This window comes from Orcinus orca, chromosome 19 (assembly GCF_937001465.1).
Source record: "Orcinus orca chromosome 19, mOrcOrc1.1, whole genome shotgun sequence".
Taxonomy (NCBI): domain Eukaryota; kingdom Metazoa; phylum Chordata; class Mammalia; order Artiodactyla; family Delphinidae; genus Orcinus; species Orcinus orca.
Genome location: NC_064577.1, coordinates 689 through 13,887, shown reverse-complemented (window position 1 = coordinate 13,887; position 13,199 = coordinate 689). Strand labels below are relative to the sequence as shown.

General features: G+C 53.2%; 2 protein-coding genes across 3 annotated transcripts in view; one reads left to right on the top strand and one right to left on the bottom strand.

Annotated features, from left to right (window-relative positions):
- The window catches only part of LOC101281493 (adaptor related protein complex 2 subunit beta 1), a 77,687-nt gene extending 74,749 nt beyond the window's left edge, over positions 1–2,938 (top strand). The window contains 1 exon segment of the mRNA XM_049701485.1: positions 2–2,938. Coding sequence (XP_049557442.1) covers positions 2–139 — 138 coding nt within the window. The 3' untranslated portion in view covers positions 140–2,938.
- Positions 2,939–10,230: 7,292 nt separating this feature from the next.
- LOC101276238 (transmembrane protein 102-like) lies at positions 10,231–12,404 on the bottom strand. Of its 2 annotated transcripts, XM_004286634.3 has the most exons (3): positions 12,221–12,404; positions 11,669–12,025; positions 10,231–11,567 (listed from the first exon to the last, which is right to left on the bottom strand). In XM_004286634.3, exons 2-3 carry the CDS (start codon positions 11,880–11,882, stop codon positions 10,249–10,251), a joined length of 1,533 nt encoding a protein of 510 aa, XP_004286682.1. In that variant the 5' UTR covers positions 11,883–12,025; positions 12,221–12,404; the 3' UTR covers positions 10,231–10,248. The 2 variants fall into 2 exon arrangements, with proteins under 2 accessions (XP_004286682.1, XP_049557443.1); XM_049701486.1 differs by having other exon boundaries at positions 11,669–12,404.
- Positions 12,405–13,199: the final 795 nt, after the last annotated feature.

Sequence of the window (13,199 nt, the reverse complement as noted above, 5' to 3'; positions counted from 1 at the left end):
CCAAGTCATGAAGATGGAGCCTCTGAACAACCTGCAGGTTAGACTTTTACTTCACTCAGGGGGTACAGGTTTATGTCTTGCCAATGTTATCTGTAAAGCAACCCCTCTCTTTCTTATATTAGATTTGGTCATGGAATAGGCTTTGAAATAAATCTGTGGAGAAGACTTTTATTTTTCATTAAAAATACACACAGAAGTCATGCCTTGACACAAAGTTATTTTCTTTTTACTCAACAAACAAACGTCTCAAGGTGTTATGTACAAACTTTTTTTTTCCTAAGACTTTCATAGGGAATTTGAATGTCACAAGAATAGATTTCAGTAGAGCTGTGTGGAGGTCGTCTTTGAATACACAGCCATAAATAGTTGGGCTATCTGCATTTAAATAGATAAGTGTGTGGTAAGTGTAGCAGCATGTTAGAGGAGCTCAGAACTTTATGAAGTTTCTAAGAGCCTCTCCATCTTGAAAATATTGACTTTTTAGAATGCTTAAGGTCCTAGCTTAGAGTATCGTTTCGTTTTCACCACTTTGAATTTCTCTTTGAAATATAAGCCTTCTGGGGTTCGAGCAACATGAAGGCAGAGTAGTAAGCATGTAAGCTGAAGCTGTAGCAACCCTCAAGGGATAAAATACAGATATAAGCCCAAGAAGTTGAGGGTTTTAATGCTCACAAGGACAGAAGAGACCACCTTGGGCTGACCTGAGATGGGGAATTGTAACTGATCCCTGCACAAAGCTGAGAGCCTGGAAGGGCAAGTCCCTCAATGAAAGGGGAACTAGAAAAAGATTTCCACAGGGGCAAGTGATGAGAGAGTTCTCTTTGACCTGGGTTCTGGGCGACCTCTTGTGAGAAATCCAGGGCCGGAATTTATACTGTGTACGTGAAGAATTCTCCAAACCAGTAAATTAATGTAAAATTGGACCAGAACTGGTGAAACCCAGGGTACCTGGCAGAAGCAAATGCAAAATGGCCTTTATGCAATGGTTTTGAACTTTAAGGCCATCAGGACTCCCATCTGAGAAGAAAATCTCTACTGAAAGTCAGCTCACAATTTAACCAAAAAAAAAACAAGAGGCACCAAAAAAAAAAAAAAGAGGGAGAGGTGCACTGTGACTGACAGAAGATGCGACAACAAGAGGGAAAGGTGCACTGTGACTGACAGAAGATGCGACAAAGAGGATTGCTATCCCCTTCTATCGAGAACTTGAAATGATAGAATAGTACGAATGAGACTATAAAATATGTTTTAAATGATGAGCAAAAAATTTCAACCTTCCACTTTCCAAACAAGACAGGTAGGATCCCATTGCTCAATCTCCTGGAAATACCAGTGTGGGATACTAGTACTTATGGTGAGACATCAGCAATAAAATTACTTAAAGTACCAGTGCACCAAGCCTGCTTGCCAGTTGACTAACTACCTTGCTGCCTCAGCAGTTGACTGCTTCTTTCTCAGCAAAGGGTGTAATGATTTAGAGTGACAATGAGTGAGTCACAGTATAACTTGGCTCAGTCTAGAAGAACAAAACAAGGATTTCTGTGCAGAAGGAATTGGCTCTGTTGCTATAATGAGACTAATGTGTTAAGGGGCTTTTCCAGCACAGAATCCTAAAAGAAACTAACTCAAATTTACATCTCCTCTCTTTTCATTGAAATCTAACCTCCTGTTGGCCCGCAGATCCTCAAGCCAAATATTTGAGGACAGTCAGCATGGGTACGAGAATGCTTTACTTTAGAATTAGGAAAGGGAATTTGGGTCACAGAAATGAGGGCAAATTTCCTACTCTTAAAACCAAAAGGAAACAGTAAATAAATAAATGTCAGTTGACTTCCCTATTTGCATTTCCATTTCACATTCAGTGAAATGAACATCCCAAATAGGAACCCTCATAAAAGAAATTGAATCTTAGTCCAAACCCCTCCCTCAAAAGTATTGTTATCATATTAGGACTAGCAAGTTTTCAGTTTCACAAACGTGACATTATAAAAAACAATATTAAAAATTTTCTATCTAAGCAGAATGTAATAAAGCAGTTTCCATCTGTAGTCAACTATTGATTCTCCATGTTTTCTCCATGGATTCTTTTCTTGCAGGGATGTCATAATAATGGGTATTTTCTCATTAATTGGTATTGCCCAATGGAGAAGATAAGCAAAAACTTGAAAAGAGGTGAAGTTTTTTTCCCCCCGCTGTGAGCAGCTCTATTTAATGTCTGCTAGTGCAAGGTGAAACTAATGACTAGCTTAAAGTGGTGGGCTACTTTAGATTTCAACTTCCATTCTGCTCTTGTCCTAGTATGAACAAAAAGAATCAGATCTTAACTTCAGCAAGCTTAGACCATAAAGATCCAGATAAAGCCAGGTAAAGATTGATTGGCATTTAAATGTTATGCAAACATAATGTTTAAATTCAAGAGCTCATGCAGGAAAAATTAGTACTTTTCTAGTACTCCAGACCATAAAATCAGGAAAGAAAAAATGGGGGTTTAGGAAATGAAATTTTGAAAGCAGTGTGAGTTTTATCTATTTTGGCTAATCTGATATCAACGTAGGACAGATAAATCAAACCTAGTCGCCAAAACTGTAATGTAACATTTAGTACAAAAACTTTTCATTAAAAACATCATCAGACTACTTATTGGCTTATAGTCTTTTTGAAACATTATTGAAAGACACTGTTCCCTCTTAAAATGTAAAATAGGTTATACCTTAGATACCTACTAGAAATTTGACCTAGAAAATTTTTTCAGCTGTACTAATAATGTTGGTTGTAAAAGCCTTTGTGAATTCAACTTATCAATATTACACAAAGTAAAGCTTAGCTTGCCCCCGTTGGGAGCTTCTCTTGAGTTTATTTATATCATATAATTATATTCCTTAAAAAGAAAAGAGAATTGATCCCCTCTATTTAAATAAAACAAAAACCTTAACAAATGTCTAAATGAATTTTCTCTGAGTTTTCTCTGACTTTGATATCCTTGTTTTTCATTTCCTCTGTGTCAGTTGCTTAGAAACATTTTCCCAATATACTCCTTCAAACTTGATACCTGGCAGCTGACTGCTTCTTCAAGTCAGTGTCTGCAAAAAGACAGTAGAACGATGATATAACACGTGTTCATCCCAATCTTTGTATAGATGCTGTAGTGTTCTCACAGCTGCTTGGCCTCCTTTTTCACCAGGCTGTAAACTCTTGTGAGAACATGGATAGCACCGTTCTTTCAAATTTTAATTTTATCGGGATTATAAAAATACAACTTAGAGTCAACTAGTTCTGTAGTTAGCTAAGAAAAACCCAGTCCCCAGCCTTCTGTCACCACTTATGGCCGTCGTCTACATACATATTTCCAATCCTCCTGTTTTCCTGATAGAGCTGTCTTAGAATTTGCTTTAATCAGTGTTCATTGTTTATGTTGTTATGATTATATATACTCCTCATAGCTGAGCTATATAGTGTGATTATTTTTTTCTCCATAAAATTTTTATAAGTAATTAGATATTTACACATTAATACCTGTCTTTTTGTTTAATTTTTTTTTTTTTTTAATGAGATCAGCTTATGGATTATAGTATGGGACAGACTGGGAAGGTGCCAGGACCTATAGTGATGAGCTTCCGAGGAATAGACCAACAAACAGACAGGAGTAGCCCAGACAGACAGACAGAAGGACAGGGAAACAAAGCCAAATGGGTAAGAGGCCTAGGCCCAGCCTCAGCAGCTGTGTCTGGCCTCCAGATCCAGCTCTGCCCTGGGGACCTGGGGGAAGAGTACGGCTGGCAGGGGCCTCAGTTCTTGTAGGGCCCCCTCTCCTCACTCCCTCCTACCCTCACCAGCAGGCTGGGACCTTTGACGGGTGTTATTTCTGGGGCTAGGGAATGGTTGATCTGGAGTCAGGGGCAGAGGGTCAAGGCTCTTGGAGGCTCCCTGGGGAGGTGGAGGCCTGGGTGGTATGGGGATAGCAGCAGCACTGGGGGGATTCTGATCAGGCAACAGGCGCCTGGGGTGGGGCACTGCTCAGCAGGGCGCCTATATCTAGGGCAGGCCCCCCACCCTGCCCACCACACCAACATGGTGCAATAAATAGAGTTTCAAGTAGTAAGTCAGTGTCAGGTAGGAGATCTGGGGGCTGGCAGACAGGCAGGGGCTTGAGAGAGGCCCCAGTCGGCCCACCAAGTGTTCTCAGTGGGCTCCAGCTATATCAAGTCTGTCTGTGTGCACTGGAGTAGGGACCTGGCCCCTGTGTCCACATAGGGGCTCAGCCCCTCAGACCAGTGCCAAAGCCTGCTCAGTGGGGCAGAAGCAGGGCAGCATGGTGCCTACAGCATCCACGATGGCTGCCAGGTGCTCGTCCTGTGCCTGGGGCCCACAGAGCTGCCTGAAGTCTGCCAGGCGCAGCAAGTACTCAAGACTGTGGCCAGAGAAGCCTCAGCAGGCCAGGATCTGCGTAGCGATGGCCTCCTCAGGCGCAGGGTCCAGGTAACCAGGGTTCTGCGGGGTGGCCACGTAGGCCAGTGCCTTGAGTGGTTGGTCAGGGGCATCTTGAGGGCAGAAGGTGACCTCCTTGGTATCATAGCTACCAAGCACTGCCTCCCACACGTTCAAGTACTTCAGGGCCTCATTGACCTGCTCACCTTGCACCTGGTACGCCACACCCCAAGTGCAGCCCTCACAGGTTTCTCCTTGCAGTGGCTTCTCTTTGTTGTGGAGCGTGGGCTCTAGGCGCACGGGCTTCAGTAGTTGCGGCATGCAGACTCAGTAGTTGTGGCTTGCAGGCTCTAGAGCACAGTAGTTGCTCCTCAGCATGTGGGATCTTCCTGGACCAGGGATTGAACCTCTGTCCCCTGCGTTGGCAGGCGGATTGTTTTTCACTGCGCCAGCAGGGAAGTCCCAGGAATATGTTTAATAGCGACAGCCCTGCTTGAATAACCACACATAAGCAGTAGATAAGAATTCTGTATTCTGAGGGACTTCCCTGGTAGTCCAGTGGTTAAGACTCTGTGCTTTCACAGCAGGGGCTGCGGGTTCGAAGCCTGGTCGGGGAACTAAGGTTCCACATGCTGTGTCGCTCTGTCTCAGCAGAGGGCCACGCTGCTCCGCCTTCCCCGGGGGAATCTGCACAAACCTTGAACTTTTCCGGGGTTCAGAGTCTCCGATGTCTCTTCTTCCCCGCCGCCCCCGCCCTGCCCCCGGATGCCCGATGTCTCGGTGCAGCCGGGCATCTGCTCGCTCTCTGGCTCGCTCGCTCTCGGAGTCAGTTTGGGTGAGCGGAGCACCGCGCCTGCCTGGGCTGCAGGCGGCAAGTCCCCGGCGCCACGCCAGGGGCCGGGGCACCGCGCGCCCGCGCAGCCCGCGGTCAGGGAGGCGGAAGCTGGTGCCTACGGGGCAGAGTGGAGAGGAGGTGCCAGCAGGGGGGCCGGCTCCCCATGGACGAGTGTGAGGGGAGAAGAAGAATCAAGGAGCAAAAAGGAAGAGGAGGTGGGGGGAGCCACAGTTGCACGGAGCCGCCACCGCCGCTGCCTCCTCGACTATCACGCCGGCTGCTCCGCCGTAAATGACGGCGGAGAGAAACACACACACACTCGCTCGCCCGCCCTCCTTCCTCGTCCGGGATTCAGCGCCCACCCCGGCAGTAGCGGGCGCGGAGCCTGGCGGGCTCGCTCCCTTCCCCGCCCCTCCCCGATTCCCCGTGGTCACGTGGCCCCGGAGCGCGCGGCCCACGATTTGCGCGCCACGGAGACGCCCCCCAACTCCTGCCTCGCGCCCCAGCTTCCCCTCCCCTGTCCACGTGTCCATTACGCATCCCCAGCCTGGGAGCGCGCGCGTCTCCTTAATGAGACTTGGGCAAGGGCCGACCTCACGATTCCGCTAACCCCTGTTTCATGTTTTATTTTTCCTCCCCAGAGCAGGCTAGCGCTGGGGCCCCAGTGGGGCCGGCCGGCTGCGGCGGCCACATTTCCTCCCCCACCCCGGAAGACGCCACCGCAGCCACTGTTGTCCCTTTTCAAAGGATGCTCTCTCCTCGCTGGTGGCCAGAGGTGTTTTACAGCCTCTCGAACAGAGGCGCGCATAGAGGGTACCCTAGCCCCACCCCAGAGTGTGCGTGGGGCTCTTCGGAGCCCTGGGTGGGAATCAGCCGAGCTGTCGCGCCCAGCCCCTCTCGGGCCGCGCCGGAGCTCGCCGGCTCAGCACCGTTTGGGGATGGGTCCGGGACGCACGCAGCTCCTGGAAAATCTGTCCGCTGCTGGGGGTGGAGGGACACGAAGAGGAAGGGACATGCCTTCCTACAAGTTGTTTTGCCAGCCTTTAAAGGGACATGGGGGTGGGGGTGGGGAACCGTCCTCTTGCACACTCACCCAGGCACCTGCCGAGGGGCAGGGGTGGGGGGGTGGCGTTCTTTCCCACCGTCAGGCCCGTTCCATTCGAGCGCAACCCAGATCAGACCAGACGAGTCAACTGTCCACTGTCAGCCAGGCATTGGATCAATAGAAATGATTTTATAGCATCATTGGGTATCACGCCCCAACCCCCAAGGACCGGCTCTCAATCCCACTCTACTCTGGAGGAAGAGGGTCTTCAATCCTATGGACATAGCTCGTATGCCGGGGGTGTGTGTGTGGATCTTCAGGGTCACCCCCCCCGCCCCCCATATCTCTTCACTCAACCAGAGTGTGGGAAGAGGTAGGTCAGAGCAAGGCCAGCTGGGGCGCTTCGTCTCTGTCCCTCATCTACCTGTCTCAGTGCTAGAACTCTCGACACTGAGTTTCCTTTTCATCTAGAAAAGTGACATTTTCTTTTTGGAAAATGGGCTTGGAGCCTTCCCGGAAGCCTCACTCCTCCCCGGCTGCTGGCTGTTGCCGCCTCAGCTTGGCACGGGGGCCTGCGGAGAGCGGCTCTCGTCCCTCCCCGTAGCCCACGTCTGTCTGGAGCTCGGAGGTGCAGTGTGGGGAGGGCTGGCCGGGCTTTTGGCGGCCCTGGAGATGGAAGGTGCTGGAGTCGTCAAGGAAGATGATTCTCATTAGGACCCTAATGCCTGATGGCAACTAGCGTCACCCAAGGGCTTATTCACCATCCCACTGAGAGGCGAGCCAGCCTCTGTGTGGGAGAAAGGGGGAAAGAAACCACCTCCTGAGACTGGCCTGGGGTGGGGGTGGGGGTCCAGGAGGAGGAGGACGAAAGCAGGGAGGTCTCCTACCTCTGCCCACCTCCCCACAAGGAAGGGGCACGGGGCTTGTAAAGAGTAAGTCCAGAGGACAGACACAAGTTTGCTTTTCTGAGCTGAGGACCCACTGCTCCGGTGATGTGGGTCAGCGATTTCAGTCCACTCTCCCAGCTTCCTCCGCAGACTGGGCACAGTGTTCCGGTTCTTCTCTCTAGCCCTGCTCCCGTAACCCAGAGCCCTTAGATAATAGGAATCCAATTTCCCTCTGCCCACTCAGTTTCCCCTTCCTCCCTCCCTCTCTTCCCTCTCCCTCCCTTTCACAATATGATGAATATTTGTGGTACCACAGCCACTGCTCACAACGGTGAGCAAGACGGACGTAGCCTGTCCTCATGGAACTTCCATTCTAGAGGGGAAGACAGACACTAAGCTTGTGATTGATTACAAGCTGTGATAAGTATGTGGCATAAAAATGCATGCATTTTTGCTCATCTTATGGAGAAGACTGAGACCCAGAGTCAGGAAGGGTTGGGGGTCGGGGGCAGCCTGCTATCATTAGGTAATATGTAATTTCAGCCTCAGATTCTTCTGGTACCTTCTATGTGGATCCACCTTCATGGACCCTAGAACAACCCCAGCCTTCTGCCAGGCAGCCGGGCAGAAGTTGGGCCCATCAGGGACCCACACAAAAACTGCCTGACCTGCCACGACGGTGGACCTGGTGACATCTGCCCCTGTTTTTCAGGACCCCTGCCCACAGAAGAAGATAGGACAGGTCAATGTGGGCCTTCACTAAGGGGAGCTCACTGTTTGTGTGTGGGGGGGTGCACAGTCGCACCTTGGACAGCAGGATGAGGAGCTGCTTCTGGCAAAGGGACTTGGTGCTGCAGGGACACACGCGCCGCTGCGCCGACATGGGCCAGCTGTCCCCGGGCTCGTGGACCTCCCGCTTCTGCCGGATCAGGCTGCTGGCCAGTGCCGCCATGGCGCCCCGGGAGGAGACACCCCCAAACCGGCAGGCTCCCGGACCGCGCTGGGCCACCCCGGAGAAGCCCGCTAGCTCACCAGGACATGCTCTTGACTCTCCAGTCCGACTCGCCACCTCACCCACGGGATCTGAGGATAAGCCCTAGACGACCCCCACCCCAGGCACCAGCTCCCACCCTTGGGCCTCGTGCTAGCTTCGCCAGACCCAGCAGCCTATGTACCTCTCAGTTGACCCCACCCTCGACCTTTGCCCCCCACAGAAAACTCCCCCTTCTCTGATCTCCAGTGTCCCTGTCCCCCACTAACACTATCCCAAAGCCAAGACCCTCAAATTTTCCAGGATGTGGTTCCAATATCCCCAGGCACCTTTCCACCCTACTTCCGGGCCCTGCACTCCTGCCAAAGCCACTCTTGTAATTTTAAGGGTGTGGGTCCTTAGCTTTGGGGATATTAGCTCACCCCACCCCTGCTGGGGTGCTGCCAGTGTCTAGGGAGAACCCAACCTTGGTGTCTTTTCCTTTGCCACCCACTAAGTGAAGGATCCCCCACTTTTTTTCACTGAAATCCCAAAACAATGTATGCCTTGGAATATCCAGACTGTCGCCAATCAGCAAGAAGAGGTTCCCAGACCCTGTCTCTGGACGATACCGCTTTTTACCAAGTCACCGCCGTTTCTAGTGGCACAGCGTTCCAGCTGCTGAGCCCCTTTCCTCACCTTGTTAACCATCCACTCCTCTTGAAGTAACCTCCAAATCCGCCCTTCCTAGTGGTTACACCAGGTGGTTGTCTGGAGGGTCCTGTGTCACCTCGGAATAAGGAGCATAGGTTTTTGGCTCTTTTGTTTTTTTCTGGCAGCCCCTAATTTCCTCGGAGACAGCTGGTGCTGTTTAGATCCCACGCCCTCCAATCCAACTAGACCCCGAGAGAGGAGTGCACCCACGTTGTCACGGGTACCCAAATGTGAACAGACCCGCTATAAGTCAGAGCGCATCAGAGCTTTCTGCGACAGGGCTTCCTTGTCCTCCCCGGGACTGCCTATAGCGCCCCCCCTTCCTTCCCCGACGCCTCTCAACCTGTCCTGTCTTGTCGATCCGGGGACGGCTGGCGCTGGCACCGGTTCCAGGCTCCTCCCTCCCTGTACCCCGCAAGCGGAGCTTCCACCCCACGCCCGGCTAGGCGTCCCGGACCCCAGGAAGGAGTGCGGGTGTCTCCGCAGAGCGCCCTGGTCTGGCGAATTGAGCGCTGGGCCTGGCGGCTGGACCAAGCGGAGCGGCGGCAGCGGTAGCGGCTGTGGGAAGCTGAGGCGGCGGCGGCGACAGCAGCTCACCCTCCTCCGAGAGCCGGCCCGGGGGTGGGGCAGGGGGCGGAGACGGCGGCAAAGAGCAAGAGGTAAAGCTAGGCGGGCGGAACCCCGGGGTTCCTTGGAGGCAGGGAGTGGCGACAGTCTTAGAGACAGGCGGAGCCGAGGCAAGGCCGCATGTCTCGCATGTGTCGGGGTTCAGAGGAGGAGGGACAAGGAGGCGACTCCACTGAATGGAACTCTGGATGGGGGGAGAGGTTGGGCTTAGATAGATGGAATGGCGGATGCCCCGAGAATGGAGAAAGGGACCCTACTGCCCGGGATGGAGGACAGAACTGGAGGAGGAAGGTGGGGGGAATAACTGAAGAGATAGCGGTGGTGGTGAGGTCTAGCCTGGGGTGAAATCCGGCCTCCTTAATGTCTCTGCTTTTGTGTGAGACAAATTGGTCAGTCCCTGGTCTCCATACCTTTCTCCTTTACACGTTTTTTCAGCAAATATATTACCCCCATCCCTATTGACTCCTAAGAGAAAAGACCATAAGAACTAGCGGGAGGTGGATGCCAGGGGCTGCACCGGAGTGGGCGGGGTGCTGGCCACAGATTTGGCCAGAATGGAACGACCTGTGCCAGGGATGGGGCGGGAGGAGGGTGGGAGGAAGCGGAGGAACCGGCGAGGAGGCCTTCTAGAACGGGCTCTTCGGGCCCAAAGCGCTTAGCCTGTCTCCCAGGTGAGGGGAGAGCAGTCCCCTCCACATCCCGCTGGCCAGCAGAAGCACATTCCAGGTTAGTAGGAACAGCGTCTTTAATGGGCCCCGCCTCCCACGCCGGCTAAGCCTCCCCCCTTGCGTGCAGCCTTGGCCTCTTCCACAGCGGCCCGCAGGGAGCGGGCAGGGTCCCTGCGAAGCAGGGCCAACGCCCCGAGCAGCGAAGCGGCCCCGTCCCCCGCACGGAGCTTTTGGCCACTCAGAAAATAGTGGGGCAGCGTCCCGGCCTCGAGCACCCGGCCCAGTTCATCCAGCAGCCCGAGGCAGCAGGCGCCCGCATTCTCGGGTCGTGGCAAATAGAGCGCAGGCAGCCGCTCACACGCCCAGTAGAGCAACGTCCGTAGGAGGTAGGGCGCCGCGACCGTAGTCCCGGCCACCAGAGGGCGCAGCAGCGCCTGAGCCGCCGCGTGCGCGTGCAGCAGGGAAACGGGTATGCGTGTCTTGAGCGCCAGCTCTTGGCGGGCGAAGCAGAGCTGCGAGCCGGAGGCGTCCGGCCGCTCTGTGCCGCCGCCGCCGCCGGGCACCAGGTAGAAGGAAGACGACTCCGAGGCCAGCGGGCCGGCCCACGAGTGGCTCCCAGGCCCCTGGGGCCAGCCGGCCACGGACACCACGGGGATCAAGTCGAAAAGCAGGAGGCGGCGCGGGGTCCCGGGCGTAGCCAGGAGGATAGTGGTGACCCCCGCGTGGCGGGCTGCCTGGACCAAGCGCGGGGCACCCGGAACCGGAAACAGGGACTCAGCGACCGCAGCCAGCGAAGCAAAGAACCAGGCAGCCACCTGGGCGGGGCACAATGTGGGCCATGCCTCCGGAGCCTCCAACGGCTGTGGCACTGGGCTAACGTCGGTTGCTTTGGTGACGTCACCATTCGTTTTTTTCAGTGGTGAGGGAAAGTCAACATCGGTTACGTCTTGTTGAGGCAACTCTGGCACTGAAACATTACTAGGTGAGTTTTCCAAAGACTCGTGTGCCTCAGGCTCAGTGACGTGTGGCTGGTCCACGGAGATTTGCGGATCCTTGGGAGTTTCTTTGTTTTGGGCTGGGTGGATCGAATCACGTCCTCCTGGGACTGGGGGTCCTAGGCAATCCTGCCATGCCTCCCGGACCGAGGTTCCGCGTACCTGATCTGGAAGGAAGAGCCATGTGTAACAGGATCCCACGTCCGGTTGCAGCTCCTGCCCAGTGCCATCTAGCGAAAGCACGGGCACCAGGAGTGTGAAGCCCGCGTCGTAGTGAGGTCCCCGAGCGTAGGGACCTAGAGGCGCAGGCCCCAGATCCAGGGAGCCCTCGCGAATCCCGCAACGAAGCAGCAGGAGCTCTGCCTGAGGAGGAAAGCTAGGGTCCCGGCGGTGAACGAGACCTAAGGAAACAGAAGGGATCGTAAAGTCGTGATCCAGAGCCGGGGCGGGGTGAGGCGTAGCTGAGAGCTGCAAGTTCCCAAAGGCTGGGAGGGTTACTTACCTAGCAAAGAGAAAACAAAGTCCTTGCCCTGGAGGAGATCTGGTCCTGGCTTGGGAATTTCACTCCAGCTCGCCTGCACACCCAGCTCCTGGATCAGCTGGGTTAGTTCTTGCAGCTGCGCCCCAGAGCAGAAGTCCATGTCCGTGAGCGGCCGGCCTGGGGCTGGGGGCAGTGGGCCCCACCAGGGAGCACTCCTCCAGACCGCGGAAGCCATATGGCTCTATCGTTTGGGGGCTAGGAAATACACAGACGGGAGGAAGCCCAGACGGGCCGTTCCTTTTGCTGCGGAAAACTGGCCCCCGTTCTTTTCTCTTCCAGAGGCCAAGAGGGTTCCCAAGACAGAGTCCGCCAATGGGTCTGCAGACGAAGGGCCCTAAATTTAGTCTTGAAAGAGAACAAATAAATACCTCCTCCGTCCTTGCCCTTTTCTCATATGCTGGTCCCCGCCCCCATGGAACTGTTCACCTGTCTCAGCAGGTAGAAAGTAGCTGTTTGGCCCCTCCTAAGGAATGCAATAGCCTCCTTCGCTGCCCCTTGACTACGTCCCCTTACCTCTTTTTCAGAAGAGGCTAGTGGTTTGCGGCTTCCCTCTTAGGGTTAGCTACAAAGGCTGGGAAGAGAATGGATAGGAAGATTCAACAGGTAACTTCTTCCTGCTGCCTGCAAGGCCACGCCCCTAAATTATGACCACGCTCCTTTCTGGAGACTGTCGGGATGGTTCCGGACCAGCCCGGCCTCCAGTCAGAGTTCAGTCACTCCTTACGCTCTGCAGAGATCTCACGGCTGTCCTGGGAGTTGTAGTTTGTCTTCAAAGCTACCAGGGCGTTAGGGCCACGCCCCCACATCCTTTCCTGTTCCGTTGAAGTAGTGCCTGATGGAAGTTGTAGTTTCTATGGAGATAAGCTATTCTGTGTCTTTATGATAAACTATTCTGTGTCTTTACAAGGCCAGGTGAACCACACAAACACTCCTTGGGGTTAGAACAGAGGCCTAATAGGATGGATCTGAATAGCAAATAATAATGAGGGACATACACTAGGGCATGTGGAGAAATATGGGACTCTACATCTCACTTGGGGGTAGAGGAGCCCTGGTCATTTAAATCTAGAAGGGTTCTTGCATGCAATTATAACTTCATTTTAGAGATGAGACTGCAAGCCTAGAAAGGTTGCACATGACTTGTCCAAGGTCAGAGCTGAGCCAGAGAGGTGTTGGAAATGGGCTCTCCAGCTGGGACGTATCTCCTTGGAATCGGTGGTGGTAACATTAGACAAAAACACACCGGTAGTGTGCATGTAGTGACCCAGGGATGGACATCTGACTCAGGGAAGGGACATATTAGTGTTGCCCACCTCAGACACACAAGTGGTGGCAGGGAAAACGCTTTGGAATCTCGCAGCTTATGTGTGTATACAGAAGAGTTATCAGGACTGAAAATCAAGTCCAGAGGAAACTCCAGCTGGGCTAGCGCAGGGCAATGAAAAATTATCAGGGGAAGGAAATGGCTTTCAGCGACCAGTGCTATCATGGA